Raw genomic sequence first — 14788 nt, 5'->3', positions numbered from 1 at the left:
AGATGTTGTACGGCTGCCAGCGATGCATTTTTGATGATTTTGCCCCCTTCGAGGCCATACAAACAAAATTTATAAGAGCTATATTAGGAACCCCAACATGTGTACCTAATACAATTTTACAGTTGGAGGTGGGCCAAATCTCTGTAGAGGCACATGCACTGATATATAAGACAAACTTCTGGCTAAAGCTGATGTTTTTTCCAGTGGGATTAGCTCCTGACTGATCCTTTTCAATCTAGATGGAAAGGACATTGTCTGCAAAACTGCTGAATTTGGATTTTTCTACTGCTGCTATTGTGGCATTAGGTTACACTATGGCTAAAACTGATGTATCCCAGCGAATTATGGACATTGTGCGCCCCAAGAGGTGGCTAGGTGTCCCTCAACTATTATGAAAGTATATTTTAAAAATGAGGAAAAACCCATTTGTATAGGGTAAGCAATAGTTTTCTATAGTTTAAGTTATTTTTATTAAATATATTAATACATTTTTAATTTTGTACACGAAGTGCGCCAGAAAATTTGTGTATGTTTTACAGTGCGCCGCAAACCAAAAAGCTTTGAGAGCCACTGATCTACACAATCATTTGAGGTTGGCCGCGCTTCACTCTAACTATGGAGATCATGTGAGAATGTTTACAACAACCAATTATATGACAAGCTTGTCAATCTGCAAGTACAGAAAAGCTTTCACGCTCACTAGGCTCAGTGTTTTACCTTCTGCACTTTTATTTATTAAATTTATATCCTGCCCGCCCTCCCAGTAGAAGGCAGATCTAACAAGGTTCCAGTTCAAGAGTGTTTATACATGGGAGATGTGGAAACAGTTGCTCATGTGCTGTTATATTGCCCTTTTTATCACCCCAATTCTTCAAAAAATCCCAGGGAGGTCTGATGCTTTTTATTTAGAACATTTACTTAGATCAGAAAGTGCAGCTCACATAGAGTGTGGCAAGATTTTGTGCATCAGCTGTGACCTGTTGGAGAGTGATGATGGAAAAATAACAATAGCTGACCTTTTGAGGGCTTTTCCCACTGGTATATTAATTCAACTCCATTAGAGTCAGATTATCTCATGTTGCCGCGGTTTCTTTCTCTGTATAACGTTGGTATGTTTTTAAATATTTGCTGGTCTTTCGACTGTAATAAATGATTGATTGATTGACTGATTGAACTGGGCCTGGTAGCCCATGGCAGCCAGTGGAGAGCCGTTATGAATGGCCAACATACAGTCCCATTTGCTGCCCTGCTCCACAGGTGGGCAGCTGCATTCTGCACCAGCTGTGGCTTCCAGACTGTCTTCAAGGGCAGAGCCCACTGTAGCAGTCCAGTCGCGTGGTTACTTGAGCACAGATGACAAGACACCAGGCTATCCCAGTCCAAGAACTGCCGTAACTGGTGAACCAGCTGCAGCTGGAAATACCGCTCTTGAAATTACAACTCCACAATGGTTCGTTTGCCAAGATTATTTTATCTAAAAGGTACTTTTTGCATATACACAATGGCTCCAAGTTGATAAAACAAGAGATTCAACAGGCAGAAAAAACAAACCCAAGAGAAAGGACTAGGATTAAGCAAGGCATTCCTCATTTTTTTTCTATTACGTAGTGATACAGATAAAATGTTTTATTGTATGAGAGAGATTGGGGTCTATTAAATTTCTTCTTTAGTGTCTGATAGTGGCATTGAAAGAAAAAACAGAGCTCATTGCCCCTCGTCCTAAAATGCTCATTTATATGAACAACATTTTCAACTGTCTGCATAATTTGCCCTTTCTCTACAAGGCCTTCCAATCTGAATCCTTAGTTGAGAAACAGCCAACAAATAAACTGACTACAAGACTGAGCAACAAAGGGGGGGGGATGAAACTAGGCCCCTATCCCTCAATTCCAAGTAGTGACTTCACGAGCACATCTGGAAGGCTGCCCCATCCATGCAGACATATGAAGCACAATGCTGTCAACACAAACAGATGCATGTGTGCTGGGGGTAAATATGCAATATTTGCAGTTTGCCAGTTTCATGCTTCAAAGGAGCTGGAATGTTTCAGCAATACTCAGGCGGAATGGGGGAAAAAGTTTTATAGCATGAAGATTTGAGCTGGTAAGGCAGCTGGTGAGGGGAAGGAGATGAGAAGCTCTTATGTGGACAGGAGCCCCCGCTCAGCCCTCTTTTTTCTGGCTTCATACTTCAGCAAACACTACTCTCATGTTTTTACACTTCCCCCTGCAGGACTAGAGACTTGAGTTTTTGTATAAAGAGAAGTGGGTGCTTCTCAGGCTACCACTGTCTAGGTTTCCCATGTATTGCAGCACACAAAGTGGCACGACAGGAGTCAGCATGTTCTGCAATCTAACATGTTATGCCAACTAAAAGGGGAGCCCCTCCCCCCCAAAAAACCCATACACCTCTTTCGGAGCTCCACTGTTCTCATTCGATGCTTTCAAAAAATAACTGCCTTCTGCTTCCTAGAAGGCACTGGGGCACACCAGGTCACACATGTAAAGTCACATGATTCATTCTGGATCATCTTTATGATTAAAAATATTTTCTCTACCCAACATCCCTTGTTCTACCCTACCACAAATTAATACCACCATTCCCATACGTACATGTTGAAAAAATTGTATGGGGTATTTGCACCCTTTCAAACACTCTAAAAAGAGTAGCTAATTTACATTTTTTCTGGGGGGGAAGGGAACTAATCTGTATTAAAGCCATCTTGATCAAGGGGTTGGACTGCATGACCTCTGAGGCAATTCCTCAAGTACCTTCCTTTATAGGCTCACAGACTACAATACAGGTTAAATTTTAAGACTTTTTTCCACAGCGGGGACTTCAAAAACCTCTTCTCGTCTTGGGTTACGAAACATTGAACTTTCTTTTGCAAACCATGTATGAATGGTTGTCAAATTTATTAACTCACCTTATGCATGAATACTTGGAAGCAACCTAGTTCAAGGAACACAGGGAAGCTCTCAGGCTCTCTGTCTGTCCTGTCCTGCAGCAGTGCCCCAGGGCCACCAGAACAGGCTTTCAGGTCACTCTGCTAGCTGATCCTTTTGGCTGGAGATCACGCCTTCTGCATGCAAAGCAAAGTTCTCTGCCACTCAGCTACAGACCCGACACAGCCTAAAAGACCCCACACACTGTAGCGGGAAGGCTGGATAGGCCGAGCAAGCTTGCCTGACACGACTTCCCATTCAGGAACCCCAGATCAACTTCCAAGGAAGTTCAGGATTCACTGCAACACAGCACAAGAATTCCATTCTGTTCCAAACTGTCAAACTGAGTATTAAAACAAACTGTGGAAAATTACTTATCAAGGTTCTCCAAGTAGTGAGATCTAAGAAACAGGCAATGTTAAATGTAATCAAGTGTCCTGGACTGAAATGCATTTCAAAAGTTGCCTGTTCTAAAATTTGGCATTCTGGTCTGATCTGCACATCGTTGAGGCTTTGTGGAGTGAACTAAAAAACAACACGTAAAAGAGGCAAGCTTGCTAAGGCTGTCCACTGTTTCACTGCATCTCAAAATAGGCTTATTTCCCATTGCGTTTAATTATTATTATTAAAAAAGATTTCTAAACCACCTTTTAGGGCTCAAAAGCCCTGTTCAAGGCTCATGTTTCTTCCTGTTGAAATCAATGGGATTTTTTAAAAAAAGTGCTTAACTTTGGATGGTACTGTCTGTCTTTTTACAAGCCTCTCGCAGCACTGCAAGAGGCCTCACCACACCAGCTGGCTTGGAAAAGGTGAGGGGGCAAGTGCAGCAAGGGGTGGCTTAAGTAGAAAACATGGAAACCGCTGCTACAAACTTAAAACACACACACACAATTATACACTTAAATACATAAATAAGTTGTGCAATGGACGATGTGCTACCCTCACCCACCCACCCCCATGTACAGGGAGGAAAGTGCAACCTTCATTTAGTCCTCAGAAGAGAGCAAAAGAGATCTTTGGAGTTTCTTATGTACAAAAACTGAAAATATTATTATAATATATATATATATATTCTTTTGTTCTCTGTACAAGATTGGTAGGAAATATTTTAAGAGGGAATGGAAACCCTACATCTACAGTTTTTTAAAAAATACACTGTGATGACAACAGTCTTCAGACTGAGTCAACCGGCTGCAATGGCTAATGGGAGGGGCAAGAGAAAAAACAGCCACAGTGGCAAATCATGGGATTTTCAGGGCATGCTGGTATGAGAGCTTCCCCTGGGACTGCATTAGCACAAAACCAAATGTCAAGGGAGCACAAGTCAAAGGGAGGGACCCACAACGCGAAGAGTAAAAGGGGGGAAGTGCTGCCTGCGGCAGAACAGATTTTTATGGGCTGGAAGGCACCGGCCCACATCACAGCCCATGGCTTTGGAGAATGCCTCCCATGGCTCCTCAAGTGCACACACAGCCAGCAGCACCAAAGAGGCAGAGGAGAAAGCGGTTATGGGCTTGTTTGGACTCTGGACACGTTTCGGAAGCCCCACCCATGGAAGAACCAGCATGCTCTTCACCCCCCCAAACCTTTGCATTCTTGAGCCACTCTACAAATCAACGCAGGCATCTACTTGATCTTCATTATGAGCCAAAGGTATTTTTCTCTCATCATCACACAAATCTTTTCTGGCTGTCCTCTGTGAAGGGCGCCCCTTCTGGCTCTCAAGTGCAACAATCTTGAGAAGTTTGTGCAGGGTAGGATCTTTAAACTCTACCCTGGAACCTATTGCTCCTCGCAATGAAAGCAGGTGCCTTTCCTGTCATGCCTGCACTGGATCCGTCTCTCAATTGCTGTCCAGGCTTCCAATCAAGGTGTGCCAATATGCTGGGGTAATGAAGTAGCTACAGGAAGAGGGAGGGAGCTGGTTGGCAGATTTGTACACAGCTTTCAATTTTCACATAACTTCATTGGGCACATCTTTCCCTGACAAAGAGTTCTGTCACACTTGCACATTTTTAACACCAATCTCAATTGGTCCAATATAACCTGCCTGGAATCTCTGGTCATTGGCAAACACCACCTCTTGAGCGTCACTCAAACGCAACACGGTTAACACTCGTTGCTTAAGAGCAACGTGCTGATTTCACCTGCATCTTGAGCTGCAAAGCCAATCATACCAAATCCTGCACAACCCCCCCGAGGTTTTATGTTGAAAGTGGGAGGGATTCTGCAACTTGGACAGATGATGTAGATGAGCCTTGGTTTGCCTCGTTTTGCATAATTAATCCTGCTTCCAATAAGCCTTGGGGCACTCCACCCCATGATTGAAATGAAATCTTATTTCAGGATTCCTTCCAGCTTTTCAGACTTCAGCAGCTCACAGCTTTCAAGCACTCCTATAGCAGTTCCAAGGGCCAGACACTTGGATATAAAAACAGAAACGGGTTAGAGATTCTTAGGGCTCAGAAAACTTTCCTGAACCGAATGCCAGCATTTCCCAAACCTTGTGCAGAATCACAGAGAGCCCCGAAGGTGAACAAGAGGAAGAACTCCGCATGATTCTTTTCCTCCCAAGCGCCGGTAGGAACCCAATTCAGAAACGGATTTGGTGAACTGTCTTTTGTTGGTTTCTGTCCTGCGGGGAGGGACAAAACAGCCACTGCTGCGTATCGGTGCCACAGTTTAATCTAGAGAGATTATATCTGGCCGGCATCCGGGCAAGATGGGGCTGCTCCCCACGGCGCCGTTGTGTGTGTGGCTTTCCCGCAAGGTGGCGGTGGGTGAAGACACAACATTGTTCATGCGGCTGCTGGTGGGAGAGCCAACGGTGCCGTGGGATCCCACCACAACTGGAGCGAGGGGGTTCATGAAATGTGGGGAGGTGCCACGGTACTGGAAGAAGTGGCTCAGGGGGTCTTGTTCATCCAGGGAGGTGATCACGGAAGGGTTGTAATGCTGTCACAGAAGGAAAGGAGACATTCAGTTGTTTGATGTAAGATCCAGACACCCCTCCATCCCCCTGCCCAAAACACAGAGGAACGATGCATTACCAAGGCGTCAGGGCAGCCAAATTGTACATGATGCTAGGACAGGCTTGAAGGATCTTTTTGCTGTTGCTCTTTTTACTAGAACCATTATGATCCATCTGGTGCCAAACAGTGGCTGGTGGCACGTGGACCTAAGACTTGGAATTAAGGAGCTTCCCACCCCACCTCCCACCTGCATCCCCAAAGAAACAGAACTGAATTCACAGTCCATTCATACACAAGGCTACTCCTGGCTTTTCCCTTTCTCCTTTGGGGTGCCTGGATGCTGTTGTTGCTACTGTTAAACTTTTGCGAGTCAGACACCTTTGCTGCTCTAGCACAGATCCCAGTCTACTTTCTGTCCACCCGTTAGGAGATCCATGACTGATTTGACTCTCTCCCCCCAGTGCCCCCCCTTACTAAATACAGCCACGGGGGAGGAGGTGGGATCAGAGAAGGGGCGTTTAACCCTTCCCTTCTGAGTTGCTGTTTGCTCCATGGCTGTTGGTGGGGGTGGAACATTGGCACCTGTACAATACCTGTAGCTTGAGCAAATGACAGTTGTGGGAGCACACCTAACGTCTTAAGTGGGGGGTGGAAACCGCTCCTGGACTCAGCGAGCCGTGAACTGAGCTGCCAGAATGAACTTCACTGAGTTTATCCAAATCTGGCCAGGTTGAAACATCATGCTAACCATGTTTTGCTTTCGTTCTTTACGCAAACGACGGGTTCAACCCACAGACAAACCAAGCAACCATGGCTTAAATTTCTCCCAAATATGGTTTTTTGCCTTGTGGCTTGATAGCGTGGCAAGCATCTGGGGTGGGGGGTGGTTAAAAAAAAAAAAAAGCATAGTTTGTATGCAATGCCAAGCTACATTTAACACAAGCCAATGTTCATAAGCAACAGAACCATCGCTTCATATAATGGTTTGTGGGGCAGTAAACAAAACAATAGTTAATCGGTTGGGCTAGACTGACAATCAAACAAACCATGGCTTCATAAGCCAGTTTAATAAACCATGGCTCGGTGTTATGTGCAAAGCAGGTCTCTGTATCCCCATGAAATGGGTAAGAGGAATGTACCAGTTTACCAAAGCCTGGCCAGACTGACTCCTGCCTCATCCACCAAATCTAGCAGGAAATGGCAGGGTGCTTCACCTTTAAGAAGCCCCAGGCAAATGAAAACTCCTTTCTCTGAAAGGTGCAGATAAAGTCCTGTCCAATCACCTAACGTTGCTCAAAGGAGACTACTCGTGAGTCTTGCAGTCCACAAGACTTGTCTCAGAGACGAAAACAGGTGAGACTACGACCAGCACTAAGACAGCAACATGCCTCTCACAGCGCTTTGTGAACTGCAAATGCTTCCCGAGACAGAGCCTTCTGCAGGGAAGCAACAACTGTTTGGAAAGGAGGCAGCAGAAAAAGGAAAGCCCAGCAGAGAAAGAGAAGTCTCACCCCTTACTCTGAAATCCAACTTTGACCTGGGGAGGTTCCCATCCCTGGATATTTCTCGAACAATGAGCTTGCTAGATCAAAGCAGAATATTCTGCAAGACCAGAGCAACTCTTCTGCAAACTGGCTAGAAGAACTCACTGCATAACCTGAGCTGTTAGCTCGGGCCCCTTTGCAAGAGTTTCGGCTTCACTAAAACTGAGTGGCAAGACAGCTCAGACCTCAGGGCCCAGAAACATCACCTCTGACAGGTGCAATTTGCATTCCACAGAGCTTCAGGCTGCGAGCTGATTTCTCAGAACAGTTCTAAGAATGGGCCCACATTCAGAATGCCCCTTTAAAGGAAGGAACTGTGGAGGGAGCCAGCCTGTCAGCCACTGTCAAGACAGAGTACACCAAGGTCTACACCTCTGCCACGAGCAGGAAGGCCAAGGAACAGGAGGACTTCCCTCAAAAACGTTGGCTGTGTCAGTTCGGCAGCAAGAGAAGCACCTGGTTGCTCCAGGGTTCATTTTAAGGCTCGTCTGCTGATGTGATGAAAGGATCGGACGGAGGGGTGGTGGGGAGATGAATGAGAAAACAGAGAGAGAGAGAGAGAGAGAGAGGGAAAACATACCTGATTTTCACTTTGAAGGAAGGAAAACAAATCCAGACCTAGAAAAATGAAAAGGGGAAAAATAACCTTAATGGTAAAATGAACATATTGAAAGAGAGAAAGGGATTTAAAAAAAAAAGGAAGGAGGGATATTTCAGCAGAGGCAGCAGGAGAGGCGGCAGCATCAGGCACCATCAATGCCCAGCAACCTCGGAGGTCCCACCAGCTCGAAGACCTGGAGGAGCTGGTTGCTGCTGCTGGTGGTGGTGATAAAAACTGCCCCCCCCGTGGATGAGTGACCCACCTTTCTCTGTGCCCCACTGCTGCCTGCACTGGCAGAGGGGGCCTTCCTCCTAAGAGAGAAGCAGCAAGCAACATCCCCACTACGAGGAGCAGCAGCTGCCGCCGCTGCCACCATCCCCGGGCAGCCCAGGGGAGACGCCATCGCAGGTGACAGCGGCACTGCACAGAGGAGAGGATAAGAAGCCCCCAGAGGGCAGGCTGCAAACCCCGACCCCCAGCCCCCCAAACTGCCCTTGTATTTCATCTAGAGCAGGACTGCCTGAGCTGGGGGCACCGGGCTCTGGGGCTCACTCGGTAAGAAGCACCTGGGGTGGGGAAGCTGCGAAGGGAGGGATGGGAGGGGCTTCCCCTGCCTATCTGAGCTAGGCAGCCTGATGGAGAGCTGTTTATGTGTGGCTTCTCAGTGTAGTTTGCATTCGAAATGCAAGATCTTTCTCTTTGGGCTGGGTTTGGGTGGGCAATAAAGATGGCAGCTTCTGTATTTGCTTTTCCATCAGAATTCTGGATTTTGGGGTGGTGGTGGTGGTGGGAAGTGTCCATTTCAAAAGTACTTTGTACATTTCTCTCTGAAAGAATGGAATCTGTTACTCACAGAACCGGCCTGCACACCTCAGAGTTTAGGATGAGGCTTTGTAGGAAAAAACGTTCACACACAAGAAACGTATCAAAGCCCCTATTGCTTGGGGCTCAGCCTCAGTCCTTGCAAAGGATACTCTGAGCATGCGTAGAGAACCTCTACTGCCCCGGTCTTGTGGGATTAAGCGGCATTGAGAATCCACTAGATCCCCAATGGTCCCTCTAGTCCTCAAGAAGTGCCCTGAGAGCTCCACTAATATTTGCCAGAGTGTCTCCCATCTGTCTCCAGAGCCTTTGCCGTTGGCCCGTCAGTCCCTGCCCTCCCCTCTCCTCTCTTGCACTGCCAAATTCCCAGGCCAGGCCTCCACAGTTCCCTTGGATGCACACATGCAAGCATCATGACAGGACTGAGGCTTATCCATCAGATGGGATAGGGAGGGAAGGGCTCCTTGCAGGATTGGAAGCAGCTCACTTAACATCAGCCAGGTGCGAGACTGCGCATTCTGACAACTCTGTGATGAGAGGAATCTTCACGTGCACCAGAACTTGGCATTTTCACAGCATATAGCATCACAGCTCTCTTTAAAGGTTTCTAGTCCTTAAGGTTTTGAAAATACGCTAGGAAGGATGTGAGAAGGGCCTGGTGAGATTCCAGCTTGGGAAGACGGGGGAAGCCACAGTGCTTCCTCCCTGTGGCTTAAGAAAAGGAGAACAATGTTCAGAAAACAAAGGAAATGTTTGCAAATGAGTGTACATTGCTTACTTTCACACAGGTCACAAGTTTTATTTCTCCACATGATTTTTTCCAGGAAGTTTTTTGGCCCAGGCAATCCTGAGCAAGCCCTACATTCCAACAGAGTCCCTGGCCCTCCATACCGCACCATCCTTCTTTGGGAGGATCACCAAACCCTGATGCTAGGCAAAGACTGATTTGGCTCTCCTTCCCTCCCTCTTTGTGACCAGCAACTGTCAGTTCTCTTTCTCTGCAGGGCTCTCTCAATTGCACTGTTCAGAGGTGTCCCACACGAAGTCAAGCTGGCTATAACAAGAGCCTGTTCTGGATTACCATCTCCAAAGCCCCACATCTGATCTGGTAAACTGGTAGTGTTTCCTCCGCAGCAACCTCTGCAACTTACCTGGAAGCCCATTTCTTTCATTCCCCTTTCCTCACACCAGTCTCTGTTTTGGCACTCACTAAAGAGCAATCCTGGGCATCCAGGTCAGTGGGAAATTTGGGGACATGCCTGGCTGTGACATCACCACAAAGGGAATTTTCCAACGGGCACTCGCCTGGAGCGAGCAACCATTGCCTCCAGGTGACCAGGCCGGGAAGATTTAGGAGGCTGTGCATTTTTAGGCAAGACTAATATAAGCATGTGGAGGTGGGGGGGGGGTAGGCTAGCTTCAATAACTGGTGAACCTGCTCGAATGGCCAGGGTGGTGGTGGAGATTCACTGCTCATGCGCAATCAAGACTCCCTTGCAACATTTTTTTTAAACGAACAAGAAAAGTACAAACAACTCAGTGCCATCCCAGTCCTCTGTGCCCCCAGGACAGGACCTGAGTCCCCTTTCCCTGTCTCATCTTCCCCCACAGGGAAGACGGACTGGCCTGGTCCACATGCAATGATGAACCAGCGTTTATTTTAAACTGTGGTATAACACGAATGAACAGCATGTTGCTGCCCATTGCTCAGCGGTGCCCAACATGCTCCTCCCCTACCTTTGCCATGCTGGGAGGAAACGAGCCACGATCCCGGCCTTAGCGGTGCATGCAAAGCAGCACACATGGTTTGCTTTGCTCCAAGTAAACTATGAGTGGAAACCAAGCTTTGTTCTTGGTGTGCCACTTGTGGGTTCTTTGGGGCAGGGCTGAGGAGCAGGCACCAGCATGCTGCTCATTCGGGGTAAGCCATAGCTTAGATGAGGGGTGGCTAACCCATGACCCCCCCCCCAGATGGTGCTGGACTACAACTCCCCCCATCCCTACTGGGGCTGAGGGAGCTGGAGTTCAGCAACATTTGGAGGGCCGCAGGTTAGCCACCCCTCGTTTAAAATAAGCTATGGTTTAACGTTCTGGGAGAACTAGGCCGGTCTCATCAGGGATGCTGCCAATGGCTGGGGCTCAAACAGCACAAACGACAGCTGGGAAATGGTGAGAAACGTCGAAGAGGTCCCGTTATATTCCTTGGTTTAACTTTTAAAGGGCACCATATATTTTGTCTTAAGTCTTCACATCACATAGACTTCTGTGACAATCTAGTTTTGTTCCAATATTTTTTTTAATGGGAAATCAAAGGTTTCTCGCTCTTATGGGGCTGCAAAATAGCCCAAGGAATTAAAGGCCAGCTGTGCCCTGAGCTGAGCGACGCAGCGCAAATTACCTTGCATGTCAGAGGTGACCTGGTAAGAAGGGTGGTATTCGGGGATAGGAAGACTGGAGAGGTAGTCGCTGCCCACCGCCGCCATTGGGGGGCTCCGCAACACCGAGGAGGGCTGGTGGTCGGGGCTTAAAACCCTGAAACGAAATGGAAAGAGAACTCAGCTCAGAGTCAGGGGGGCCACGATGGAGGTGTAGATGATGCACAGCGCGGATAAAAAAACGTGTTCCTCCTTCTCATATTACGCTAGAACTCTGGACGTGCAACGGCACCGAACACGGGACAATTCAGGACAAACAAAAGGAGGTCCTTCTTCCCACAGCACACAGTTAAATGATGGAAATCACTTCCCCAACAGGCAGTGACAGCCACCAACTTGGAGGGCTTTGAAAGGTTAGCAAAATCCACAGAGGAGCATAAGGCTATCAATGGCCACTAGGCACTACTAGCCTCCAGCCACTATTACTAGCCAACAACACTCAAGGAGGCCTTCTGAAGCTATGTGACCTCCAGGGTCACAGGCAGAATGCCTGTGAATACCAGCTGATGGGGAACAGCAGGAGTGGGCAATTGCCCTCACGTCCGGCCTGTGGGCTTCTCCAAGGCCTTTGCCTGGCCACTGTGAGGGCAGGAAGTTGGACTAGACAGGCCCCTCTGGCCTGATCCAGCAGCCAGGCCTCCTTATTTCCAAGTAAGAGGGTTTTACCAAAAACTGAGTAAACAGACAGTGCCCCCACCCCTTGGGCCCCGCTGCCGACGGGACAGCTGCAGTGGTGACTGGGAATTGCTTCTTGGCGGGGGGCTCCTCCTCATCGGAAGAGCTGTCCAGGGTCAGGTCGATGACCTCCACCTTCTTCTTGCTTTCGGCCAGCTGCTTCCCGTCAGAGCCCACCGCGTACAGGGAAGCTGCAAAAGCAAGAGGAGAAGTCCGTTAGGGTAGACAAAGCCGGCCAGCCTGTCAGGCAGCAGGGGGCTGTGATCCCAAGATTCATCGGTGCTCGGCTTGGGCCAGGCAGGAAAGAGACTCCCTTCGCCCAACCCATCCGGAAGGTACGCAGTTCTCTGCCACACAAAGTGGTGCTGGTGGCTGGCTCAGGGCAGGAATAAGGAACCGGAGGGGGGGGGCTCCAGATGTTGCTGAACTGCAGCTCCCATCAGGCCCAACCAGCACGGCCCATGATCAGAGATGATGGAAGGTGGAGTGCGGCAACTTCCAGAGGGCCCCCACAGGCACCCCCACCCGGTGTCACCCAGAAGTTTTGGACTCCAACTCCTGTCTGCCCTGATCATTGGCTGCACAGGCTGGGGCTGATGAGAACGGGGGTCCAACACCACCCGGGGGGGGGGCTAGGTTAGGGAAGGGTGGCTTAAGACAAATTCAGGGAGGGAGGCTCAAAAGAGGCAGCCTGGAGAGAGTCTGACTCATTTAAAACAAAAAACAAAACCTTAACATGAATGAATGAATGAATTTATTTCGGTCATGGACCAGCCAAAACCTTAACATGCCTGCAGACCCAACTCCAATGTTGTGGCAGGTTGCCGGGAAGCTTTTGGGGTCCAATTCGAAGTCCTGGTCTCAAGCGCTGAAGCCATAAACTAAAGATGAGGAACCTGACACCTCCAGCCACTGCTGGGCTCCCAACTCCCATCATCCCTGGCCACTGGCCACGCTGGCAGCTGGGGCTGACGGGGGCTGCTGCTGGGGGGGGGGGCGTGGGATCCTGACCTCTGACCTACTCAGCTTAGGACCAAGAAAACTGCCTTCATTCCTAAATCCTGCCCAAATATGCCAAGATCCGCTTCAGAAGGCCTTATTGAGTGCCTGCTTTTAAGAAAAGACAGGATGATGTACACAAGAAGTAGCGTCTTCTCGGTGGGTACCCAGAACTGTGGAACTCCCCTCCGAGTGACTTGGCCCCTCCGTACCGACACGCAGGTCAGCACTGAGCAGCTTTCTCTTCAAGGCTGCCTTTAACTGAGGGCCTATTGAGCTTGGATGTTACAGAGCGCCTTCTGAAGGGGGGGGGGAGGAACGCGACCCCCCAGGCCTATTGACCTGGCCTACAGCTTCATTGGCCCTGCTCTGCACTCCCCTCAAGGGCTTTTGCCTGACTTGAGTATAAGGCCTCTTGCTTGCTTAGATGGAGGATGGGCCCAAACACCTGACTTTTGCACAGCTAAAATGCAAGCTGTTGTACAAAGGTAAGAGGCACATCAGTTGCTCTGGCCCTCAAACGTTCATCCAGGAGGAAATATGACCCGTGGGTTGAAAAAAGGGTCCCCATCCCTGTATTCAAGTATTCCGTCAGCCTGCGAATGGGGATATTATATCTTTATATTGTGCCTTGCTCTCGTTCATCCGTCACTCCTATGAAGCGACTAAAATGCTTCAGTTATCAGCCATGGGAACAAAATGGAACCTCCATGTACAGAAGAAATCTGCCTCTGAATACCAGGCACTGAGAACAACACTAGGGAGGGCTGTCCCCTCCTCCACCCCCAAGTTCTGCTTATAAGCTTCCCTTTGCGCAACTGGCTGGCTCTTTGGGGAACACAGGGGGCCCCTCAGCGGGACTCTTCCCATTTCCGTAGGTTGTTTAGCTTGCCATGCTGGTTAGGGCCTGATGGGCATTGCTGTCCAGCACAGCTGAAGGGCATCAGCTTGGGGAAGGGTGCTCTTTACCTTCCTGCACTCAAGAACATGATGGCTGCTCCCCATCCTATCACACAGGTGGCCATCTGTGTTCTAATTTATTAAGAGTGCATTTCTGTCCCCAAAGGCACCCATGGTTAGGCAAGTTGGCTGGTTCACGCTGACCGCAGCAGGGAAACAAACAACAGACACCCTTGGATGGTTCAGACCAGAGCTTGGAAAAGTTACTTTTGTGAACTACAACTCCCATGAGCCCAATCCAGTGGCCATGTTGGCTGGGGCTGATGGGAGTTGTAGTTTTTAAAAAAGTAACTTTTCCAAGCTCTGGTTCAGACAAGCCAGCTGCTCTGTGCTGGGAGGAAGGCAGGGGAGCTCAGGCTGCCGGCGCTAGCACACCGCGCATGCACACAAACTCGTCTGCTTCACAAACTCATCCATGGCCGGCATGATGTCCAAATGCAGCCAGACAGTCCCACGGCTCTTTCTAACTATGGTAAGGAGCCAGTTCATTTCAGTGACAACATGGCAGAAAGATTTTGAACAACCAGGCAAGGAAGGAAGGAGTTAGCAAGGAAGATGCCAAAAGGGACACTTCTGCCTTCAACAGCCTTTCCTCCTCCTCCCACACGGGAGGCTCTTCCCATCAGGAAAACCTTCCCTCACCCTAACCCAGCCTCGCCCAAATCGCAGCTCCCGGTCTCCCACCCCCCGCCCAACCTGTCCATTTCGGAGTCTGTGATCTGTCCCAAGTCAGGCCGCTGGCAGACCCATATAGCCCAGGACTATTCACTCCAAGTGGCAGCATCCCTCCGGGCTCGCAAGCAGGGCTCTTCCTCAGCCCTGCAACCCGAGATTT

At 48.8% G+C, this 14788-nt stretch overlaps 1 protein-coding gene across 2 annotated transcripts in view; it reads right to left on the bottom strand.

Annotated features, from left to right (window-relative positions):
• Nucleotides 1–1451: 1451 nt before the first annotated feature.
• Nucleotides 1452–14788, bottom strand: part of PIAS3 (protein inhibitor of activated STAT 3) — a 73785-nt gene continuing 60448 nt past the window's right edge. For both annotated transcript variants that reach the window (XM_061606895.1, XM_061606894.1), the window contains exons 11-14: nucleotides 12017–12185; nucleotides 11283–11416; nucleotides 8042–8079; nucleotides 1452–5900 (exon numbers count right to left, since the gene is read on the bottom strand). In XM_061606895.1, coding sequence (XP_061462879.1) covers nucleotides 5628–5900; nucleotides 8042–8079; nucleotides 11283–11416; nucleotides 12017–12185 — 614 coding nt within the window. In that variant the 3' untranslated portion in view covers nucleotides 1452–5627. The remainder of the gene's footprint in view (nucleotides 5901–8041; nucleotides 8080–11282; nucleotides 11417–12016; nucleotides 12186–14788) is intronic.

This window comes from Rhineura floridana, chromosome 22 (assembly GCF_030035675.1).
Source record: "Rhineura floridana isolate rRhiFlo1 chromosome 22, rRhiFlo1.hap2, whole genome shotgun sequence".
NCBI lineage: Eukaryota > Metazoa > Chordata > Lepidosauria > Squamata > Rhineuridae > Rhineura > Rhineura floridana.
This window is presented reverse-complemented; position numbering and strand designations above follow the sequence as displayed.